We start from the raw sequence: 24,548 nt of genomic DNA on the forward strand, positions 1-24,548 counted from the left end.
GTGTCTTGGCGTTTATTGGTAGGGGGATTGAATTTAAGAGCCGCAGCGTCATGTTGCAACTGTACAAAACTCTGGTGCGTCCGCACTTGGAGTATTGTGTGCAGTTCTGGTCCCCACATTATAGGAAGGATGTGGAGGCTTTGGAGAGGGTGCAGAGGAGGTTTACCAGGATGTTGTCTGGTATGGAGGGGAGGTCCTATGAGGAGAGACTGAGGGATTTGAGGTTGTTTTCATTAGAAAGAAGGCGGCTGCGAGGGGACCTTATTGAAACATATAAGATGATTAGAGGTTTAGATAGGGTGGATAGTGATAGCCTTTTTCCTTGGATGGAGAAAGCTAGCACGAGGGGGCATGGCTTTAAATTAAGGGGGGGGTAGTTATAGGACGGATTTCAGGGGTAGGTTCTTTACCCAGAGGGTGGTGAGGGATTGGAATGCCCTGCCTGCTGCAGTTGTAAATGCGCCTAGTTTGGGGGCGTTTAAGAGATCTCTGGATAGGTTTATGGATGGAAAGGGATTGGTTTAGGTTAGAGGGTCATTGTTTTTTAACTGGTCGGCGCAACATCGTGGGCCGAAGGGCCTGTTCTGCGCTGTAATGTTCTATGTTCTAACCCAAAAGATTCAAATCTGCAAAAAGAAAAGTGCTGAAAAAGATGAATAGAAACAGACTACGGCTGCAAGCAAACTCTGAGTGAGCAAGAAAATAGCTGCAGTCAGCTTTCTCATCCTGACTCCAGTAATATTACATGGTGATACATTCCAAAACTGACAGGTTTAAGGGAGGTGTGTGGGGGAAGTTTTTCACACAGAGAGTGGTGGGTGCTTGGAATGTGCTGCCAGAGGAGGTGGTGGAAGCAGGCACATTAGCAACATTTAAGAGGCATCTGGATGGGTTCATAAATAGGGAGAGAATAGAGGGATACGGACTGAGTGAGAGCAGAAGGTTTTATTTTGGTTTAGTTAGGACATCAAGATCAGCAGAGGCTTAGATGGCTGAAGAGCTTGTTCCTGTAATGTACTTTTCTTTGTTCTGTATAACTAGCTCCAGCTTCCACTGTTCTCCTAACTAGCTGCCAACTTTCCACCCGCTGAAAACTTTGACTGATCGGAAGCTCAGGTGCCGCTGTGTTGGTGGTGAAGGAATGTTTAATGTGAGTGTTTAAGGTGGTGGCTGGGGTGCCAATCAAGCTTTGCCCTGGATGGTGTTGAGTTCCTTGAGTGTTGACGGAGCTTCACTCATCCAGGCAAATGGAGAGTATTCCATCACATTCCTAATGTGTGCTTTGTGGGAAGATTTTGGGTGGCCAGGAGGTGAATTTCCCTGGAATTCAGCTCTTTTGTCCATGTTTGAACCAAGGCTGTAATGAGGTCAGGAGCTGAGTGACCCCCTGGAGAAACCCAGACTGGGCGTCACTGAGCAGGTTATTGCTGAGCAGGTGCTGGGGATCGCGCTGTCGATGACCCCTTCCATCACTTTACTGATGATCGAGAGTAGACTGATTGGGTGGTAATTGCCTGGGTTGGATTTGTCCTGCTTTTAGTGTACAGGACATACCTGGGCAATTTTCCACATTGTTGGGTAGATGCCAGTGTTGTAACTGTACTGGAAGAGCTTGGCCAGGGACAGTAGTGAGCCAATAGGAATAGAATAAGAGTGATTTAACTGTCATCCCTTTGGATGTCTCACCAGTTGGGTAGACCATTTGAGCGAGAGTTTGTTCTGACCTTCCGTGGTGGATGACAAATGAGAATGTTTCCAGTGATGAATTCTCCAGATGTTCACACGCGGATTCCTCCTCCAATTACCAGCTGTGGGGCTGGGTTTACATTTTCTCACAAAACAAAGATGAAAAAGAGAAAGGGCTGTGATAAAGGATCATCTGGACTCAAAACATCGGCTCTTTTCTCTACTTACAGATGCTGCTGAGATTTTCCAGTCTTTTCTCTTTTGGAATGAGAGAAATATGCTTTTTTCAATTGGACCGTGTCATATCCTCGATTCCATTGATATTCGTCACACCAAGGTACCTGGCGTCAGGTGATCCACACAGGATGGAATCTATTTGTGAAGGGAACCCAAATGCTGACAGAGACAAGCTTGTACGCAGGCATGGGGACTTTGATACTAAAGATAACTTGCCAGTGTTACTCATTGGAGCCCATTATTAAAGATGAGATCGCAGAGTTCTTGGAAGTACACAATAATATAGGACTGAGTCAGCACAGCTTCATCAAGGGGAGATCATTTCTGACAAATCTGTTAGAGTTCTTTGAGGAGGTAACAAGGAAGTTAGATAAAGGAGAGCCAATGGGCGTGATTTATTTAGATTTCCAGAAATCCTTTGACAAGGTGCCGCAGAGGAGACTGTTAAAGAAGTTAAGTGCCCATGTTAAGGGTAAGATCCTGGCATGGATAGAGGATTGGGTGACTGGCAGAGGGCAGACAGTGGGAATAAAGAGATCTTTTTCAGCATGGCAGCCTGTGACTAGTGGTGTGCCTCAGGGGTCAGTGCTGGGACCACAATTTTTCACAATATACATTAACGATTTGGAGGAAGGAACTGAAGGCGTTGTTGCTACATTTGCAGATGATACGAAGATATGTAGAGGGAAGGTAGTATTGAGAAAGCAGGGGGGCTACAGAAGGACTTGGGCAGGTTAGGAGAGTGGACAAAGAAGTGGCAGGTGGAGTACAATGTGGAAACGTGTGAGGTTACGCACTTTGGAAGGAGGAATGGAGGCACAGACTATTTTCTAAATGGGGAAATGCTCAGGAAATCAGAATCACAAAGGGACTTGGGAGTCATTGTTCAAGATTCTCTTAAGGTTAACGTGTAGGTTCAGTCGGCAGTTAGAAAAGCAAATGCAATGTTAGCATTCATGTCGAGAGGGCTAGAATACAAGAGCAGGAATGGACTCCTGAGGCTGGATAAGGCTCTGATCCATTTGGAATATTGTGAGCAGTTTTGGGCCCTGTATCTAAGGAAGGATGTGCTGGCCTTGGAAAGGGTCCAGAGGAGATTCACAAGAATGATCCCTAGAATAAAGAGTTTGTTGTATGAGGAAAGGTTGAGGACTCTGGATCTGTATTTGATGAAGTTTAGAAGGGTGAGACGGGATCTTATTGAAACTTACAGGATACTGCGAGGCCCTGGATAGAGTGGACGTGGAGAGGATGTTTCCACTAGTAGGAAAAACTAGAACCAGAGGCACAACCTTGGGCTAAAGGGACAATCCTTTAAAACAGAGATGAGGAGGAATTTCTTCAGCCAGGGAGTGGGGAATCTGTGGAACTCTTTGCCGCAGAAGGCTGTGGAGGGCCAGGTCATTGAGTGTCTTTAAGACAGAGATAGATAGGTTCCTGATTAATAAGGGGATCAGGGGATATGGGGAAAGGCAGGAGAATGGAGATGAGAAAAATATCAGCCGGGATTGAATGGCGGAGCAGACTCGATGGGCCGAGTGGCCTCATTCTGCTCCTATTTGTTATGGTCTTATGGAGTGCTTTCGGTTCTGTAGATGTCCCCTCAGAATGAAGCAGGCCGCAGCAAACTATAGTGGTGGCAGGATTGGCCAGTTTGGGGGGTTTGCAATGTTCCCTGAGCCAGTGGGAGAAGGGTTTTCAGAGGGTATATCAGGACTCCAGAATCAAATTAATTGAAGATGCAGAGGCTTTGGAGAGGGTACAGAAAAGATTTACCAGGATATTGCCTGGTGTGGAGGGCATTAGCTATGTGGAGAGAGGTTAGCGAAGCTTGGTTTGTTCTCACTGGGACGACAGAAATTGAGGGGAGACCTGATAGGAGTCTACAAGATTATGAGAGGCATGAACATAAGAACATAAGAAATAGGAGCAGGAGTAGGCCATCTAGCCCTTCGAGCCTGCCCCGCCATTCAATAAGATCATGGCTGATCTGTTGTGGCTCAGTTCCACTTTCCCGCTTTCTCCCCATAACCCTTAATCCCCTCGCTTATCAAAAACCCATCAACCCGCTTCTTAAAAATATTTAGCGAGGCAGCCTCCACCACTTCAACGGGCAGAGAATTCCAGAGATTCACCACCCTTTGAGTGAAGAAGTTCCTCCTCAACTCCGTTCTAAACCGCCTCCCCTTTATCTTGAGGCTGTGCCCCCTAGTCCTACTGTCTTTTTTGAGCGGGAAGAGTCTCTCCACCTCTATCCTATCCATCCCATTCATCATCTTATACGTCTCAATGAGATCTCCCCTCATTCTTCTAAACTCTAACGAGTACAAGCCTAGTTTATTCAGCCTCTCCTCATAGCTCAATCCCCTCAACTCTGGTATCAGCCTAGTAAACCTCCTCTGCATTCCCTCCAGGGCCAAAATATCCTTGCGCAGGTGCGGCGCCCAAAACTGCACACAGTACTCCAGCTGCGGCCTCACCAATGCCCTATACAGCTATGGACAGAGTGGATAGTCAGAAGCTTTTTCCCAGGGTGGAAGAGTCAATTACTAGGGGGGGAAAAGTTTAAGGTGCGAGGGGCAAAGTTTAAAGGAGATGCACGAGGCAACTTTTTTACACAGAAAGTAATGGGTGCCTGGAACTTGTTGCTGGGGGAGGTAGTGGAAGCAAATACGATAGTGATCTTTAAGGGGCATCTTAACTAATGCATGAATAGGATGGGAATAGAGGGATGTGGTCCCCGGAAGGGTAGGGGGTTTTAGTTAAGTCAGGCAGCATAGTCAGTGCAGGTTTGGAGGGCCAAAGGGTCTGTTCCTGTGCTGTAATTTTCTTTGCTCTTTGTTAAGACTATAGTTAACAGAAGACTGGAATTATGGATTCCTGGGAATTGGATTAATTTAAATTTTATTCGTTCATGGTATACGGACATCACTGGCTAGGTCAGTGTTTATTATCCATTCCAAATTGTCTTTGAGAAGGTGATGGTGAACTGTATTCATGAACCGCTGCAGTCTCTGGGGTATAAGTACACACACAGTGCCATTGCACCTGGATTGTTACAGGGGTGAGAATGTAATTGACATTTGGGTAGTGCCAGTTAGTTCCATTTAAATCATTATCTAAACTCCTGAGTCTCTTGATGATTATCCTTCACCTCCTGTAGTAATCAAAGAATCATCTCCAACACGTGATATCTCTTTAGCTTTCTTTATACAGTCAAAACACCTCACACTCTGGTACCCACTGATCTCCACTATCAACTTTTCCATTGAATAACAATTCTCCCAAACTATATTTCTCTGTCATTTAGGAAGATCCGATCAAACTATCAGTCAGCAATCGATATGCGGATTGGAATCCACTCTGGCTTTGTCCTGTGCGGGGTACTGGGCCTGCGGAAATGGCAGTTTGACGTGTGGTCATTGGATGTAAGCATCGCTGACAAGCTCGAAACTACTGGTGAACCTGGGTAAGAGTGTACCAGAGGTGGTGAGATAGAGAAAGGGTGGCACGCTAGTACAGTGGTTAGCACTGCTGCTTCACAGTGCCAGGGGCCCAGGTTTGATTCCTGGTGGGGTCACTGTCTGTGTGGAATCTGCATGTTCTCCCCGTGTCTGCATGGGTTTCCTCTGGGAGCTCCGGTTCCCTCCCATGGTGTGAGAGATGTGCTGGTTAGGTGCATTGGCTGTACTAAATTCTCCCTCAGTGTACCTAGACAGGCACCAGAGTGTGGCGACTAGGGTATTTTCACTGTAGCTTCATTGCAGTGTTAATGTCAGCCTATTTGTGACACTAATAAGTAAACTTCTAAAAGAGTTATAGAGAATAAATCAAGGCACAGAGAGTGTGACTGACTCACAATGTGTGATCAAGGAACAGAATAAGTGTAAAAAGAAAGAAAGATTTGTATAATGTCAGCCCTTCCCTACCTGAGCGAGCACATCCCAAAGTGCTTTACCACTCAGGAGGTCCTGTGGAAGGGCAGGTCAGTGTGAGAAAAACAACAGCCAGTTTTCCTGCAGTATGTGATTAAAAACCTAATCATCTCTCCCAATAATGTGACTGTGCTTCAGGTAATGCTGTGAAAATATTTACATTCCCCAGAGATACTTCTCAGCCAGAAAAGACCTCAATTTAATGTCTCGGCTACCACAGCGAAACACACCCTCAGAAGGCATCAATGTTGTTTTTCAATGGGCTGAATGAGCCAATCCTTCTTATTTTGATGTCTGTGGAGTGGGATTTGCACCTATTGCTTTCTGAATGAGAGTGCTAACCAGCAAAGCATGATAGAATTGTAAAGCAATTAATAGAGTGAAGGAGAGAGTGACAGAGGGAGCAAACCATGGTGGTAGTACAGCCTGACTAAAGAAAACAGTCAAGAGAAGAGACTCGGGCTTTCTATCGCTGTTTCTCGCGTTTCCTCGCGGCAAACATTAACTTCAGTGGGACCAGAAAATCCCACCAGTGGGAAGAGCCGGAGAATCCTGAACAGAGTGTGGGTAGGTTCAATGAGAAGAGGATCTTACTGATGGGCAGAGAAAGTTTGAGTGACAGAGAGAAAGCGTGGTGGAGAGTAACAACTGCAGAGAAAGCACGAGTGAGGGTTGGAGCATTAGTCAACCCTTCAACTGCCCCAGGCAGAGAAAGAGAATGTGGTAACCCAGTTCAGCTTGGCACTGTCAGAGGTGCAGAGAGAGACTGAGACAGAGATTGGATTAGTTATACACAGGGGAAGAAAGAGGAAATAGGAAAAGGCAAAATACTGCGGATGTTGGAATCTGAAACAAAAACAGAAAATGCTGGAAAATCTCAGCAGGTCTGACAGCGTCTGTGGAGAGAGAATAGAGCCAACATTTCGAATCAAAATGGGGGCTCTGACGAAGGGTCATCCAGACTTGAAACATTGGCTCTATTCTCCCTCCACAGACGCTGTCAGGCCTGCTGAGATTTTCCAGCATTTTCTGTTTGTGAGTGAGAGAAAACAGAAACCAAGGGATAGCGAGTAACTGGAAAGCAGTTACAATTGTCAGATAGAGAGTGGAACTGTTGTTTCCCACTCCCATTTCTGTAGAATGGCACAATGCTGGTGCTGCTTCACAGCGCCAGGGACCCGGGTTCAATTCCCGGCTTGGGTCACTGTCTGTGCAGAGACTGCACGTTCTCCCTGTGTCTACGTGGGTTTTCTCTGGGTGCTCTGGTTTCCTCCCGTAGTCCAAAGCCGCACTGGTTAGGGTGCATTAGCCATGGTAAATTCTCCCTGTGTTTCCAAACAGGCACTGAAGTGTGGCAACTAGGGGATTTTCACAGTAACTTCATTGCAGTGTTAATGTCAGCCTACTTGTGACAAATAAATACATAAACTTTTGAAAAACAACAATTGGATGGAAAATCCCACGAGGACAACCAAAACACGTTTAACGTCAGTGAGAAGGTTTGCTGCAATTTGTCCCCTACACCCTTGGTAAAACTCTGGAGGTACTGGGGAATGATTCTGGGGCCTGAGATAAAACTTGGGGGAGCTGGGGTAAAAGTTTAAGTATTACTACCACCATCATGGTCTGCTGTGGCCTGCTTCATTCTGAGATAATATCAACAGAACCAACAGCTCTCTGTAAGACCATAAGACACCGGAGCAGAATGAGGCCACTCGGCCCATCGAGTCCATCATTCAATCATGGCTGATATTTTTCTCATCCCCATTCTCCTGCCTTTTCCCCATAACCCCTGATCCCCTTATTAATCAGGAACCTATCTATCTCTGTCTTAAAGACACTCAGTGACCCGGCCTCCTCTGCGGGAAAGAGTTCCACACATTCCCCACTCTCTGGGTGAAGAAATTCCTCCTCATCTCTGTTTTAAAGGATCGTCCCTTTACCCTGAGGTTGTGCCTCTGGTTCGAGTTTTTCCTACAAGTGGAATATCCTCTTCACGTCCACTCTATCCAGGCCTGGCAGTATCCTGTAAGTTTCAATAACTCCCCCCTCATCCTTCTAAACTCCATCGAGTACAGACACAGAGTCCTCAATCGTTCCTCATATGACAAGCTCCTCTGGATCCTTTCCAAGGCCGGCACATCCTTCCTTAGATATGGGGCAGGGAACATAGCCATCCCTCACCGGTGAGAATCTTTCCCAGTGAGGTCATAAAGGGGAGTGGGTCTGGACGATTGAAGTCAGAGAGTCACAGAGGTTTACAGCATGGAAACAGGCCCTTCGGCCCAACTTGTCCATGCTGCCCTTTTGTTTTTTAAACCCCTAAGGTAATCCCAATTGCCCACATTTGGCCCATATCCCTCTATACCCATCATACCCATGTAACTGTCTAAATGCTTTTTGAAAGACAAAATTGTATCCGCCTCTACTACTACCTCTGGCAGCTCGTTCCTGACACTCACCACCCTCTGTGTGAAAAAAATTGCCCCTCTGGACCCTTTTGTATCTCTCCCCTCTCACCTTAAACCTATGCCCTCTAGTTTTAGACTCCCCTACCTTTGGGAAAAGATATTGACTATCTAGCTGATCTGTGCCCCTCATTATTTTATAGACGTCTATAAGATCACCCCTCAGCCTCCTACGCTCCAGAGAAAAAAACCCCAATCTATCCAGCCTCTCCTTATAATTCAATCCATCAAGTCCCAGTAGCATCCTAGTAAATCTTTTCTGCACTCTTTCTAGTTTAATAATATCCTTTCTATAATAGGGTGACCAGAACTGTACACAGTATTCCAAGTGTGGCCTTACCAATGTCTTGTACAACTTCAACAAAACATCCCAACTCCTGTATTCAATGTTCTGACCGATGAAACCAAGCATGCTGAATGCCTTCTTCACCACTCTGTCCACCTGTGACTCCACTTTCAAGGAGCTATGAACCTGTACCCCTAGATCTCTTTGTTCTGTAACTCTCCCTAACGCCCTACCATTAAGGGTCTCAATGACATTACTGTTACTAGAGAGGCGGTGCTCGACAGACTGGAGGGACTGATTGTGGACAAGCCCCCAGGACCGGATGGAATGCATCCGAGAGTTCTGAAAGAAATGGCGGAGGTGATAGTGGATGCCTTGGTGGTAATTTTCCAAACGTCGCTGGATTCCGGGGAAGTGCCGGAAGATTGGAAAACGGATAATGTTACGCCGTTGTTTAAGAAGGGTGGCAGGCAAAAGGCAGGGAATTATAGGCCGGTTAGTTTAACGTCTGTTGTAGGTAAAATGTTAGAATCCGTCATCAAGGAGGAAATAGCGAGGCATCTTGAGGGGAATTGCTTGATAGAGCAGACGCAGCACGGTTTCGTTAAGGGGAAGTCGTGTCTGACAAATTTAATGGAGTTCTATGAGGATGTGTCTAGGGCGGTGGATAGAGGAGAGCCGGTGGACGTGGTCTTTCTTGATTTTCAGAAGGCGTTTGACAAGGTACCTCACAAGAGGTTATTGCAGAAGGTCAGAGGACATGGAGTTTGGGGGTAGGGTGTTAGCGTGGATAGAGGATTGGCTCTCAAATAGGAGACAGAGACCGGGGGTTAATGGGTGCTATTCGGATTGGCGGTTGGTGACTAGTGGAGTGCCCCAGGGGTCGGTGCTGGGGCCTCAGCTATTTACCATTTATATAAGTGTGTGATGATGAGTGAGTGTGTGATGATGAGTGAGTGTGTGATGATGAGTGAGTGTGTGATGATGAGTGAGTGTGTGATGGATGAGTGAGTGTGTGATGGATGAGTGAGTGTGTGATGATGAGTGAGTGTGTGATGATGAGTGAGTGTGTGATGGATGAGTGAGTGTGTGATGGATGAGTGAGTGTGTGTTGATGAGTGAGTGTGTGATGATGAGTGAGTGTGTGATGATGAGTGAGTGTGTGATGGATGAGTGAGTGTGTGATGGATGAGTGAGTGTGTGATGGATGAGTGAGTGTGTGATGGATGAGTGAGTGTGTGATGATGAGTGAGTGTGTGATGATGAGTGAGTGTGTGATGGATGAGTGAGTGTGTGATGGATGAGTGAGTGTGTGATGGATGAGTGAGTGTGTGATGGATGAGTGAGTGTGTGATGATGAGTGAGTGTGTGATGATGAGTGAGTGTGTGATGGATGAGTGAGTGTGTGATGATGAGTGAGTGTGTGATGATGAGTGAGTGTGTGATGATGAGTGAGTGTGTGATGGATGAGTGAGTGTGTGATGGATGAGTGAGTGTGTGATGGATGAGTGAGTGTGTGATGGATGAGTGAGTGTGTGATGGATGAGTGAGTGTGTGATGGATGAGTGAGTGTGTGATGGATGAGTGAGTGTGTGATGATGAGTGAGTGTGTGATGATGAGTGAGTGTGTGATGATGAGTGAGTGTGTGGTGATGAGTGAGTGTGTGGTGATGAGTGAGTGTGTGATGGATGAGTGAGTGTCTGATGATGAGTGAGTGTGTGATGGATGAGTGAGTGTGTGATGGATGAGTGAGTGTGTGATGGATGAGTGAGTGTGTGATGATGAGTGAGTGTGTGATGATGAGTGAGTGTGTGATGGATGAGTGAGTGTGTGATGATGAGTGAGTGTGTGATGGATGAGTGAGTGTGTGATGATGAGTGAGTGTGTGATGGATGAGTGAGTGTGTGATGGATGAGTGAGTGTGTGATGGATGAGTGAGTGTGTGATGATGAGTGAGTGTGTGATGATGAGTGAGTGTGTGATGATGAGTGAGTGTGTGATGGATGAGTGAGTGTGTGATGATGAGTGAGTGTGTGATGATGAGTGAGTGTGTGATGATGAGTGAGTGTGTGATGATGAGTGAGTGTGTGATGATGAGTGAGTGTGTGATGGATGAGTGAGTGTGTGATGATGAGTGAGTGTGTGATGGATGAGTGAGTGTGTGATGGATGAGTGAGTGTGTGATGGATGAGTGAGTGTGTGATGGATGAGTGAGTGTGTGATGGATGAGTGAGTGTGTGATGGATGAGTGAGTGTGTGAGTTGAAGGTGATGAGAAGAGTCACTCAGGATGGAAGTGGATGATTCATCCTTTCACAGTACTGGATGCCCAGCCTTCTCTGAAATGCTTTGGTGCTGCCCACTGCTGCCACTGCCTGCAGTGTTAGATTGGTCTCTCTGCTTGCTGGTCTCCTCCCTGTGCACGGGTACTGAACCTGATGCCATTGCGGAGGGAGGAGCCACCTTTCCAGCCAGCACTTTCTGTCAACCGAGGAGAAGCAGTTGCTGAGTATTGAGGCGGTGCTGGGGAGAGCGAGTCAGAGGCGGGGGATCTGGCAGAAATATCCCTCCCTCTCATTCTTCCTGTGTACAGCACAGTGGGAAACGCTCCATTTCTAATGGTTGGGATAAATGCTACTTTTCCAACCGGCTGGTGGGAATAGTCCGCCCAGTGAATAGGAGACAGAGAGCAAGAAAAATGATGAAAGAGGTAGGGGAACTATCAGTCAGACAAGAGGTTACAAAGAGAGTGCGAGGAAAAGAAAGACAGGCAGTTGTGATAAATGTGTGAAATAAGATTATTTTTAAAATGCCAAGATGAAGAAGAAAAATGCAAATATATTAAAACTTAGAGTAGATAATAAATGTTATCTGTTGTGCCTCAGGCGAATTCACATCTCTGACGCAACATTGAAATGCTTGGGTGAAGCCTATGATATTGAAGAGGGTTTTGGTGAGGAACGCAGTGATTTCTTGAAACGCTGCAATGTTAAAACCTACTTCATCAAACAACAGGATGAGTTCCTGAGGGAAATTCCTCATGTACGAGGTAGCATCGCAAAATCAGATGTGGGTGCTCCAAGATCACCCTTTGAACGTAGGAAAACAGAGGCCATGTTCAGCAGTTATTTTAATATCGACCCCACTCTGCTCCACGTCATGGATTCCAATGCCCCATGGAGACTTGACCACCCCTTCAACAAGATCATTGGCTTGAATAAAGTGAGTAAAAGCCTCTTGAAATACTCTTTCCCTTATTGTGTACTAGAGCATGTGTCACTGCAATTCTCTTTTTGCCCTTGGAGTAGGATTGAGAAAGGTTAACTAAGCTTAAACCTTTAAACTAAATAACACAGATTGAACAAGATGAACATTGGTGCAGGCTGACAGATCATCGGTCGCCGCACTTGCGCAAGGATATTTTGGCCTTGGAGGGAGTGCAGAGGAGGTTCACTAGGCTGATACCGGAGATGAGGAGGTTGGACTATGAAGAGAGACTGAATAGATTGGGTCTGTACTCGTTGGAGTTTAGAAGGATGAGGGGGGATCTTATAGAGACGTATAAGATAATGAAAGGGATGGATAGGGTAGAGGGAGAGAGATTCTTACCACTCAGAAAGGACAGCAGGACTAGAGGGCACAGCCTCAAGATAAGGGGGGGGGGGCACAGTTTTGATCGGAGTTGAGGAGGAACTTCTTCACTCAAAGGGTGGTGAATCTCTGGAATTCTCTGCCTGTTGAATTGGTGGAGGCTACCTCACTAAATATATTTAAGTCACGGGTAGATAGGTTTCTGATAGACAAGGGAATTAAGGGTTATGGGGAGAAAGTGGGAAAGTGGAGCTGATCCACTTCAGATCAGCCATGATCTTATTGAATGGAGGGGCAGGCTCGAAGGGCTAGATGGCCTACTCCTGCTCCTATTTCTTATCTATTACAGCAACAATTTTCCATAATATCTCCAGACCCCCTTGATGTCTCCAAAAATATATCAATACCTGTTTTAAACATAAGACCATAAGATATAGGAGCACGCAGCCCATCGAGTCTGTTCCATCATTCAATCATAGCTGATATGATTCTTATTCTCATTCTCCCGCCTTTACCCGTAACCTTTGATCCCTTTGCCAATCAAGAATGTATCTATCTCCATCCTAAAAACCACAATGACCTGGTCTCCACCACTGTCTGCAGCAAAGAGTTCCACACATTCCCCATTTTCTGGCTGAAGAAATTCCTCCTCATCTCTGTTTTAAAGGGTCGTTCCTTTACTCTGAGGCCATGCCCTCTGGTTTTCGTTTCCGTTATTAATGGAAACATGGTCTCTATGTCCACTCTATCCAGGGCCTTGCAGTATCCTGTAAGTTTCAATAAGATACCCCCTCATCCTTCTAAACTCCATTGAGTACAGACACAGAGTGCTCGACTGTTCCTCATATGTCAAGCTTGTCATTCTTGGGATCATTCATTCTTGTGAACCTCCTCTGGACCCTTTCTAAAGCTGGCACATCCTTCCTTAGATACAGGACCCAAAATTGCTCACAATACTCCAAATATGGTCTGACCAGAGCCTCATAGAACCTCAGCATTATATCCCTGCTTTTGTACTCTAGTCCTCTTGATATGGCTGCTAACATTGCATTTGCCTTGCTAACTGCCAACTGAACCTGCACATCAACCTTAAGAGAATCTTGAACAAGGACTCCCCAAGTTCCTTTGTGCTTCCAATCTCTGAATTCTCTCCCCATTTAGAGAATAGGTTATGCCTGGATTCATCATCTTAAAGTGCATAACCTCACACTTTTTCACATTGCATTCCATCTACTACTACTTTGCACGCTCTCCGAACCTGTCCAAGTCCTTCTGCAGCCCCTCCTGCCTGCAAAATACAATTTTGCAGACATACAATTTTTATAGAAACCCTACAGTGCAGTGCCCCAGATTCTTTTTATTAATTTAATCCTTTGGCTCAGGTTTTAGCTGCGTCCAGTGTCTCCAGTTAGGACCATGCTTTTCATCAACCGAAGCACATGTTTCTCCTGTAATGATTATTTCACCTGGCCCCTCCTGTTTAGTGCTTAATCCATGTTTTTGTCAGATGTTAATAATACGATAACCCTATATCATGCAACTGGTAAATTTGGATTTTCTTTCTCAGCTAATTTCATCCAATCCTAATTGTTGTTGAGTGACTATTTTTTGAAAGAGCACAGTCAGGTTATTGAGTCTCTCATGCATTGATCGACTGCTTCTTTTCCATTCCTCCTGGGATGCATCTTCTGGGAGACACGTTGCTCGACCTGTCATCAGTTCAAATGGAGTTAACCCTGTTCCTCGAGATGGACTGGCTTTTTAGTATTGCAGGTGATGCCTGCGCCCAATTATTCCCAATTATTCCCTTCTTCTAATATGGCTTTAGCCAAACTGTTTTTCAATGTTCCGTTCATTCATTCTATCATCCCTGAGCTCTGGGGATAATATGGTCAGTGACATTTCTGCTTAATCCCTAACATCCTAGTGAATGGGTGGCTCAGGGATTGGTGTGGGAGGAATGGGTTTGAATTTATGGGGCATTGGCATCAGTATTGGGGTAGGTGGGACCTGTTCAGGTGGAATGGGGTTGGTCTGAACTGTGCTGGGACCAGAGTCCTGGCTAATCGTGTAAATAGGACTTTAAACTAATTGGGGGGGGGAGGGTGCGAGGGTAGGTGACATTACGGGGTCTAAAGTAAAGGAGAGGGTGCAGGTAAGGGAGGAGGCCAAGGATGTCCCAATAATAAAAGGAGTAGGGGGCGTGAGTATGGTTGGTGGCGTTCTGGCAAATAGGGTCCAGGTGAAGGCTGGGATGAAGGCACTTTATCTGAATGTACGAAGCATTCGGAATAAAGTGGATGAGCTGGTGGCGCAGATCAGCACAAATGGATATGATCTGGTGGCCATTACAGAGACGTGGCTGCAAGGTGACAGGGACTGAGAGCTGAATGTCCAGGGGTATCAAGTGTATAGGAAGGATAGACGGGAGGAAAAAGGGGGAGTGTAGCTCTGCTGATTAAGGATAGCATCAGGGTGGTAGTAAGGGATGATATAGGAACCAAAGATCAGAAAGTGGAATCGTTGTGGGTGGAGATTAGGAACAGCAAAGGGAGGAAGACGCTGGTGGGTGTCGTTTATAGGCCCCCGAATAATGATCTGGAGGTGGGGTGGGCTGTTAACGGGCAAATAAATGCGGCGTGCAGGAATGGGACGGCGATAATTATGGGGGATTTCAATCTACATATTGATTGGTCGACCCATGTTGGACGCGATGGGCTTGAGGAGGAGTTCTTGGAATGCTGCCGGGATAGTTTCCTCGAACAGTGTGTGTTGGAGCCGACGAGGGAGCGAGCTATCTTGGATCTGGTGTTATGTAATGAGGCGGGTAGAATTAGGGACCTTGCAGTGAAGGATCCTCTTGGAGAGAGTGATCATTGTATGGTGGAGTTTCTGATGCAGATGGAAGAGGAGAAAGTGGGTTCCCGGACACGTGTCCTTTGTTTGAACAGAGGGGAGTACGTTAGGATGAGAGAGGAATTGGCGAATGTTGATTGGGGGAGCGCGTTGGGAGGTAGGTCTGCTGAGGAACAGTGGAGGATCTTTAAGGAGATCTTTCTTGGTGCTCAGCAGAAATTTATTCCGATGGTTAAAAAGGATCGTAGGAGGAAAGATAATCAGCCGTGGATAACGAAGGAGGTGAAGGAAAGTGTTAAATTAAAAGCGGATGCTTTTATAGTATCTAAGAGTAGTGGGCGAGAAGAGGATTGGGAGAGGTTTAAATGTCAACAAAGAATGACAAAGAAGTTGATAAAGAAGGGTAGGATAAACTATGAAGCTGGCCTAGTGCTTAATATAAAAAAGGATAGCAAGAGTTTTTATAAATATATAAAAAGGAAGAGGCTGGCTAGGGTGAACGTTGGACCCTTAGAGGATGAGAGGGGGGACTTAGTGGTAGGGGATGGGGAAATGGCTGAGACCTTGAATAACTTTTTTGTTTCGGTCTTCACGGAGGAGGACGTGAATAATTTGCCGGGTGTTAGCGATGGAAAGATGGTAGGACTGGAGGGTCTCAATGACATTATTGTTACTAGAGAGGCGATGCTCGACAGACTGGAGGGACTGATTGTGGACAAGTCCCCAGGACCGGATGGAATGCATCCAAGGGTTCTGAAAGAAATGGCGGAGGTGATAGTGGATGCCTTGGTGATTATTTTCCAAACGTCGCTGGATTCCGGGGAAGTGCCGGAAGATTGGAAAATGGATACTGTTACGCCGTTGTTTAAGAAGGGTGCCAGGCAAAAGGCGGGGAATTATAGGCCGGTTAGTTTAACGTCTGTTGTAGGAAAAATGTTAGAATCCGTGATCAAAGAGAAAATAGCAAGGCATCTTGAGGAGAATTGTTTGATAGAGCAGACGCAGCACGGTTTCGTTAAGGGGAAGTCGTGTCTGACGAATTTATTGGAGTTCTATGAGGATGTGTCTAGGGCGGTGGATAGAGGAGAGCCAGTGGATGTGGCGTTTCTTGATTTTCAGAAGGTGTTTGGCAAGGTACCTCACAAGAGGTTATTACGGAAGGTCAGGGGGCATGGAGTTGGGGGTAGGGTGTTAGCGTGGATAGAGGATTGGCTGTCAAATAGGAGGCAGAGAGTGGGGGTCAATGGGTGCTATTCAGATTGGCGGATGGTGACTAGTGGAGTGCCCCAGGGGTCGGTGCTGGGGCCTCAGCTATTTACCATTTATATAGATGATCTGGAGGAGGGAACCGAGTGTATGGTGTCGAAATTTGCTGATGACACCAAGATTGGGGGAACGGCAAATTGTGCGGAGGGTGTGGAGAGTCTGCAGAAGGATCTAGATAGGCTGGGTGAATGGGCCAGGAACTGGCAAATGGAATTTAATGTTGGCAAATGTGAGGTTCTCCACTTTGGTAGGAATAATGGTAGGAAGGACTATTACTTACGTGGCGAAAAACTGCAGCATGCGACGGTGCAGAGGGACCTCGGGGTCCTTGTGCATGAGTCGTAAAAACCCAGCTTGCAGGTGCAGCAGGTGGTCAGGAAGGCGAATGGGATGCTGGCCTTCATAGCGAGGGGGATTGAATATAAAAGTAGGGAGGTCTTGCTGCAGCTGTATAGGGCATTGGTGAGGCTGCAGCTGGAGTACTATGTGCAGTTTTGGTTGCCGCACTTATGCAAGGATATTTTGGCCTTGGAGTGAGTGCAGAGGAGGTTTACTAGGCTGATTCTGGAGTTGAGGGGGTTGAGCTATGAGGCGAGGCTGAATAAACTAGGCTTGTACTCGTTAGAGTTTAGAAGAATGAGGGGAGATCTCATTGAGACATATAAGATGATGAATGGGATGGATAGGATAGAGGTGGAGAGGCTCTTCCCGCTCAGAAAGGACAGTAAGACTAGGGGGCACAGCCTCAAGATAAAGGGGGGGGGGGTGGTTTAGAACGGAGTTGAGGAGGAACTTCTTCACTCAAAGGGTGGTGAATCTCTGGAATTCTCTGCCCGTTGAAGTGGTGGAGGCTGCCTCACTAAATATTTTTAAGACGTGGGTTGATAGGTTTTTGATAGGCAAGAGGATTAAGGGTTATGGGGAGAGGGCGGGAAAGTGGAACTGAGCCACGACAGATCAGCCATGATCTTATTGAATGGCGGGGCAGGCTCGAAGGGCTAGATGGCCTACTCCTGCTCCTATTTCTTATGTTCTTATGTTCTACATACGTCTCTCCCAGTGAAGTGAATCTAATTGTAATTGAGTTGGCTAATATTAGAGCTACAGTTTTGGCCTCTTTCCATGGGAATGTTTCTACCCATCGAGTGATTTGATCAATAATCACTAAACAATAACTTTCCCCTTTCTTCCTTGGTAAAGGCTCTGTGACATTCATTTATAAGTTTTCCCATGGTCTCTTGGGTCTGGGTTGGTTTCTTATTTTGTTTTGCAATGTCGCCCTTGTTTGATTTGAGAGACACTGAATGCAGTTTTGCAGAATTTGGCAATCATTTCTCTCATTCCCTTCCACCAGCAACAATTCTTAATGAAGGTGGTCATTTTATCTCTGCTAGTGTGTGCTACTCCATGATATAAATTAAGTGTTTGGTGTACTGCTTCCAGAGATATTATTTCCTTATCTTTCCTCCATATTCCATCCCACTCTTTCTTTCCTCCCAACTCTTTCCTTTTTTTTTCTCTTCTCCTGACACTTGTTAACAAAGAACAAAAACAGCCTGGGAAACAGGCCCTCCGGCCCAACGAGCCCACGCCGCCATCTTAACACCACCAGTCCCCCCCTCCACCCATGACCCTTATCTATTGTTTATGGCCATCCACATTGAGGGAAACTAATTTAGGGACAATTTATTACCTCCAATCAGCCTAACAGCACATCTTTGGGGTGTGGGAGGAAACCGGAGCACCCGGAGAAAACCCACGCAAGCACGGGGAGAATGCGCAAACTCCCACAGACACTGGCCCAAATCCATGTGTCTGCACAGCAATCAGTGATAGTCACTGAGCTGTCGTCTTGCCCAGCATCTGGTCCAGTTTAGGCACACACTAACGACATGAAGCACTGGGCCAATCTTGAACAACCAAGAGCAGCCCAAGTACGACCTATCGTGTGTATGCCCCTCGTTGGACACAAGGCGGACCGACTTAAAACCTGTGAATGAAAAAGGTTTTCTTGAACAAGTTGGGCCGGAGGGCCTGTTTCCATGCTGCAAATCTCTATGACTCTATGACCTGTTTGATGTCTAATTCAGTGTCATTTTTGGTTTGGATAGCAGCTATATCAGTTCATTGCGTTTCTTCTAACTTCTGATCTAATAATCTTTTAGCTGCTAAATCTGCTTTGTAATTCTCTTTTTGGTTCTTTCTAGTCATTCATTTGTGTGCTTGAACTTTGATTCCACACTAGAATTCCATCACTTTCTTGGCAAAATTGTGAAATGCTTTACTGAGAGTTGATAATCCTAAAGCTGGAGACTTAGCTAGGGCAGATTATATGTCAGTAAAAGCCTATATTTCCATGTCTTTCCAATCTATTTTGTTCCCTGCCAAGCCTCTTCCGTTGATTGAATCTTGTGGTGGTTTTGCTAGTATTGCATAACCTTTCACAGAGTTCCTACAATAATTGAACAATCCTGACACTTGTCTCGCTCCTTTCACTGTGTGTGGTTGTGGTAAACCTTCTTTCGATCTTCTGCACTTACTTTCTTGCCCTGTGAAGCAACCCAAACATCAGCTACATATTGTAGAATGGAGGTTCCTGCACATCTACTCGGCTCGATTATTTGTGCCAAGTGTTTGTGAAAAATAGTTGGACTATTGTGAAACCTTTGCGGTAGACAAGACCAGGTATATTGTTGATTTCCCACTGTGAAGGTAAATTTGTACTGATGTTCTTTTGCAATAGGCCAAAATCCATTGGCCACAACCTAATACAGTAAAAATCATTTGATTTGTCCCAGTTGTGTTTAGATCGCTAGCTGGATTTACAATGATTGGCTGTGCCCATGTTGCATACCTGTTTAGAAATGTATAGTCAACAGTTAACCTATAACCCCCATCTGCTTTTTTTTAATTGGCCATATCAGTGAGTCAGTGAATTCACCATCTTTGTCACGACTCCTTGTTTTTCCAACTGTGTGACAATGTATCTAACAGCTTGATTTTCTCCCTAAATGTTTTCTGGTAGGACATTTAAACTTCCACAATCTTGTTCATTTCTAGCCCAAGTTCCAGGAGATTGTGCAGCCATTAATTTTTCCAGACTGATCTCTTCTCCCAATCTGTTTAAAATATTGCTACCCTAGAAATGCTACATTTCCTTTTCCCCTATTTATTCTGTTGGAATGTGGTTCTATTTGATGTTCTCTGCTCTGACATCAATTACCACCCCTAACTCGGCAGTAACACTAACCCCAGAATGCTTCCTTCTTTATTTTGACACATTCAGATTTGAACATGTTTTCTAATTGTTGATATACTGAGCAGTGTGGCTTTAACTTTCCCAGTGACTCCATGTTCAACTTGATTCCAGGTAGTAAATTATTTTGGTTATTTGTTCTTCATCTCAAATAACATTGTTGTATTGAAGTAGCTTACTTGAACACATTCTTCCTATTTTACTGATATGGGTTTTCTAATTGTCAATGAATCTCTCTGTTTACTTCCCTCAATGTTTATTTATTCTGCTGAATTAATTCTCTTTTGAGCCCACCTTATATCTGTTGTGACTTTCGACTTTCCCATGTTCAAAATTTATGCCTGAATTGTACTCTGTGTTCTGGACTCTGTCTCTCATTCTCATGGTTAGTTTGCTGAGTTTCACTCCTCACTGTCCAATCAGAATGCTGTGAGGTCACTGCCACTGTTAAATAGCCCTAATTTAATTGGTGCTGTTATCACAAAATATCCAATCGGGGCAAAGGTAAACTTCACACTTCCCCACCCACTCTATTTTGTGTCATTTCCACCAGACCTTCTCCCCCTTTCCGATTTTATTTTGATTTGGATTAACAATTCATTTTAATTGCTGCAAATTTTAAAACACAAAGATTCACCCTGTTTAGGACTGAATGGGTTAACTTTCTGCTTGTCTCAAGCTTGGCTTGTTTACAGAAATCTTTGACAATTTGTCCTTTTTACACAGAAAGCATTTTTTTGACCTTGCAGCTGTATCTTTTTAAATCCTTTTTTTTAAAAAGACTTCTTTTTAGTTATAATCTTTTTTACAAGTTCTGAATTGTTAAATTACTGTTTAACTCTTTTTTCTCTATTTAAGTCATATTTTCTGTATTTTACAACTTATCTGTCTTTTGATGACCATTTAATTCTCCAGTACTTTTAAATGTTTTGTTTTAACTGAACGAGTGTGGCATTGTTGTACCACTGTCTCAGCAAAACTAACTCCCTTTGTCTTAGTTTCCTGTTTTATGTGCCTTTCACTATATAATCAGTGCATCCTTGCGGAACCTGCTATATGTGGGAAAGTTGCTTTCCTAACCCACACTGTTGCTCTTCAAAAAAATTTTTGTTCTGCCTCTGAGACTCCCAAGGGGTTCGGATCCCTGACGGATCCGGTGATTCAGAGTGCTTCCCCCTCTAAGGTGAGCAATATAAAGTATGTACTCACTGTTCTGAGGGAAGTGTTCACCCAACTATCGGCTCCCATCCTCGTTGCCAAATTGTTGTGGGGAACTCTTTCAGGTGTCCTGATTAATTTAAAGACTAAATCTTTTCATTAAACATTTCATTTCACAAAGGCAAAAAAAAGTTTATTCAAGTCAATGAAATTCTTCAATTAAACCAGTTTTTATATTAAAGCATTGAAATGTTAGAATCAAAAACATTAAAATTAACAATATTCAGACAAACATACAATTAGGACAAGACAAATCTTACTTTGGCCAAAATGGGAGAAGAGTAGTTCCACCTACACAGCGAATATGCAGCTTTTCACAAAGGATTTCAGATTTCATGCCAAAGAACAGAATTGGTTATAGTTTTCATTATCAGACTGTACATCCCATCACTTAATTAAAAGCAATTTCATTCATTCACTGTCCCGCCAATCTAACAATGTCCTTCAATCAATCTTCTAATATTGATCTGTCATTCCAGTCTGTTTTACGGAAGGTCTCTCCCAAAAATAGCTGCTTATGATTCAGCATTTCTCCAACCAGTTTAAACCGGTTCTATTGAAGGCATTTTTATTTATTGGATTTATTCCCCTGGTTTAGATATGCATTGGCAATTTGCTTTGTTGCATTATTTGTGCCTGACTTGTGCTGATATCTTTCATGAATACATTTTTCATTTTACTGATGCGTTAAAACCATTTCTTAGAGACGTTAAGATGTTACTTACATATTTTGTATTATTCTGAAATCACATATTAAAAGTTTAGCTGCTAATTATCCTCAAGTTGAGTATATAGAATTAATCAGAATTCTCCAACTACACCTTGACAATACAGAATGCATCTGTATGGACTGGAACAGTCAGCTTAGATTTTGTATTTTACTCATCCAAGTGGGGCTTTGAACTCTCAACTAGCCAACTCTTGGTGACAGTGTTCCTGGTTGAACCACAGCTGACAGTGGTAGACCTTTGGCCTATAGTCAACAAGCTAAGCACAGAAAGGAACGATTAAAGCAGTGCTTCCTGACGTACATGGCCTTGCAATTCTTAGCACACAGCAAGCTGCTGGTTCCAGAGCTCTGCTCCCTCTGCTCCAAGATGATGCATGTTTAAAGAACTTCCCCTTTTTGTTACTCCTCCAGATCATTAAAGGTATGTTGAGAAGACGATCCATTATGTCGGAGAGGTGCACGAGTGGTTCCATGTCAGTCAGGTTTGATGAGATCAACAAGAGAGTTGAACATGCCATTGATGTGCGCAGCAGTGACAAGCTACGGGCTGCTTACATTAAAGAGTTCAACGTAACTTTTAAAGACGCTAATATTGAAAAGAAGGTAATGTGACTGCAACATGTGGGGTTTCTATTTAGTCCAATGATTGCAAGAGAAATAAATATGAGCGGATGTGTTGGAAAGTTCTGGTGGAATATTCCAGGATTGAAATGGGTATCACACACACACAGGTCACACTCTGACCAGGACATCTGGAAGCAGCCAGAACTAAACATAATTTGTCTGAGCTTCTTTCATCCTTAATAAATTTATCAGAGGGGCTTCAAACAAGCACATGGGCCCCTTAGTTAGCAAACTTAGTTAGCAAATCTCATAACTGTTTTAGTGAGCTGTCGGGGAGGCCTCTGACATATTTGGACCTCAGAGTTTGTTCACATTTTTCTAACTATTTGGCTTTAAAGTTATTTTTTTCTAATTTCCACCTCTGGTGACAGCCAATCAGCAATAAGCCTTTCTACCCACGTGCCTCCAATGGTGTGAGCCCCAGCGACTGTTTGCTTTGGCTTCAATTCTGTGAGGTTTTCCAGTTGAGGTGAGTGTAATCCCTGCCTATGGAATGGTCCAACAGAAGCTACATGGAAACATTGTCGCCTTTATTCAGAGAGTTACGTTGAAGAGATACCTGCAGTGTATGAGTAGGCTCTCATATAGCGGCATCACCTCATTGCCTGAATTTTCAATCAACCTGCAAGAACTTTGTTTTAATTGGGAGATTTTTAATAGGCCCAGGAAGAAGAGGAGAATGTTCACAAACAACAAAAATAGAAGACACAAAAAACCCAACTCGTTCTCAAAGACAAGAAAACAGGCCAGGAGTAACAATGGCTCATCCACCCTTGAATGAGGCCATGGCTGAACTGTGGCCTATCTCCATAAGCCTTTGCTTCAAGGCTCTCATTATCTTTGCCTATTTTTGATTCATTTGGGAGCCATGGGCATTGCTGGTTGGCCAGCGTTTATTGCCCATCCCTAGATGCCCTTGAGAAGGTGGGGGTGAGCTGCCTTCTTGAATCGCTGCAGTCCATGTGCTGTGGGTTGACCCACAATGCCGTTAGGGAGGGAATTCCAGGAAATTGACCCAGTGACAGTGAAGGAACAGCGATATATTTCCAAGTCAGGATGGTGAGTGACTTGGAGGGGAACTTGCAGGTGGTGGTGTTCCCATAACGTGGGCAGTAAGTGGAGCTGAGTCCACAAAAAGATCAGCCATTATCTTATTGAATGAAGGATCAGGCACGAGGGGTCAAATGGCCGACTCCTGCTCCTGGTTCTTATGTATCTGCTGCCATTGTCCTTCTAGATGGAAGTGGTCTTGGGTTTGGAAGGTGCTGTCCAAGGATCTTTGGAGAATTGCTGAATGCATCTTCTAGACAGTACACACGACTGCTACTGAGTGTCGGTGGTAGAGGGATTGAATGTTTGTCGATGTGATGCCAATCAAGCGGGGCTGCTTTGCCCTGGATGGTGTCGAGCTTCTTGGGTGTTGTTGGAGCTGCACCAATCCAGGCAAGTGGGGAGTATTCCATCACACTCCCGACTTGTGCCTTATACATGGTGGACAGAGTCATGGAGTCATAGAGGTTTACAGCATGGAAACAGGCCCTTCGGCCCAACTTGTCCATGCTGCCCTTTTTTTTGAAACCCCTAAGCTAATCCCAGTTGCCCACATTTGGCCCATATCCCTCTATACCCATCGTACGCATGTAACTGTCTAAACGCTTTTTAAAAGATAAAATTGTATCCGCCTCTACTACTGCCTCTGGCAGCTTGTTCCAGACACTCACCACCCTCTGTGTGAAAAAATTGCCCCTCTGGACCCTTTTGTATCTCTCCCCTCTCACCTTAAACCCCTGCCCTCTATTTTAGACTCCCCTACGTTTGGGAAAAGATATTGACTATCTCGCTGATCTGTACCCCTCATTATTTTATAGACCTCTATAAGATCACCCCTCAGTCTCCTACACTCCAGAGAGAAAGGTCCCAGTCTATTCAGCCTCTCCTGATAACTCAATCGAACTCCCAGTAGCATCCAATAAATCTTTTCTGCACTCTTTCTAGTTTAATAATATCCTTTCTATAATAGGGTGACCAGAACTGTACACAGTATTCCAAGTGTGGCCTTACCAATGTCTTGTACAACTTCAACAAGACGTCCCAACTCCTGTATTCAATGTTCTGACTGATGGAAAAAGTGTGCCGAATGCCTTCTTCACCACTTCATTGCCTTCTTCATTGGTCCAACTAGACCATTTGTTTGGATACAAACAAATGGTCTAGTTGGACCAATGAGCGGCACAGGCTTGGAGGGCCGAAGGGCCTGTTTCCTGTGCTGTTTTGTTCTTTGTTCACTCTGTCCACCTGTGACTCCACTTTCAAGGAGCTATGAACATGTACCCCTAGGTCTCTTTGTTTTGAACTCTCCCCAACGCCCTACCATTAACTGAGTAAGTCCTGCCCT

General features: G+C 44.8%; 1 protein-coding gene across 1 annotated transcript in view; it reads left to right on the top strand.

Annotated features, from left to right (window-relative positions):
- The window catches only part of LOC145351208 (adenylate cyclase type 8-like), a 135,895-nt gene that overhangs the window by 25,239 nt on the left and 86,108 nt on the right, over nucleotides 1-24,548 (top strand). The window contains exons 6-8 of the mRNA XM_080200910.1: nucleotides 5,234-5,392; nucleotides 11,498-11,834; nucleotides 21,941-22,132. Of these exons, the coding sequence (XP_080057036.1) occupies nucleotides 5,234-5,392; nucleotides 11,498-11,834; nucleotides 21,941-22,132 (688 nt within the window). The remainder of the gene's footprint in view (nucleotides 1-5,233; nucleotides 5,393-11,497; nucleotides 11,835-21,940; nucleotides 22,133-24,548) is intronic.

Source organism: Carcharhinus amblyrhynchos, chromosome 12 (assembly GCF_965287045.1).
Source record: "Carcharhinus amblyrhynchos chromosome 12, sCarAmb.v2.hapA, whole genome shotgun sequence".
NCBI classification, from domain to species: Eukaryota; Metazoa; Chordata; class Chondrichthyes; order Carcharhiniformes; family Carcharhinidae; genus Carcharhinus; species Carcharhinus amblyrhynchos.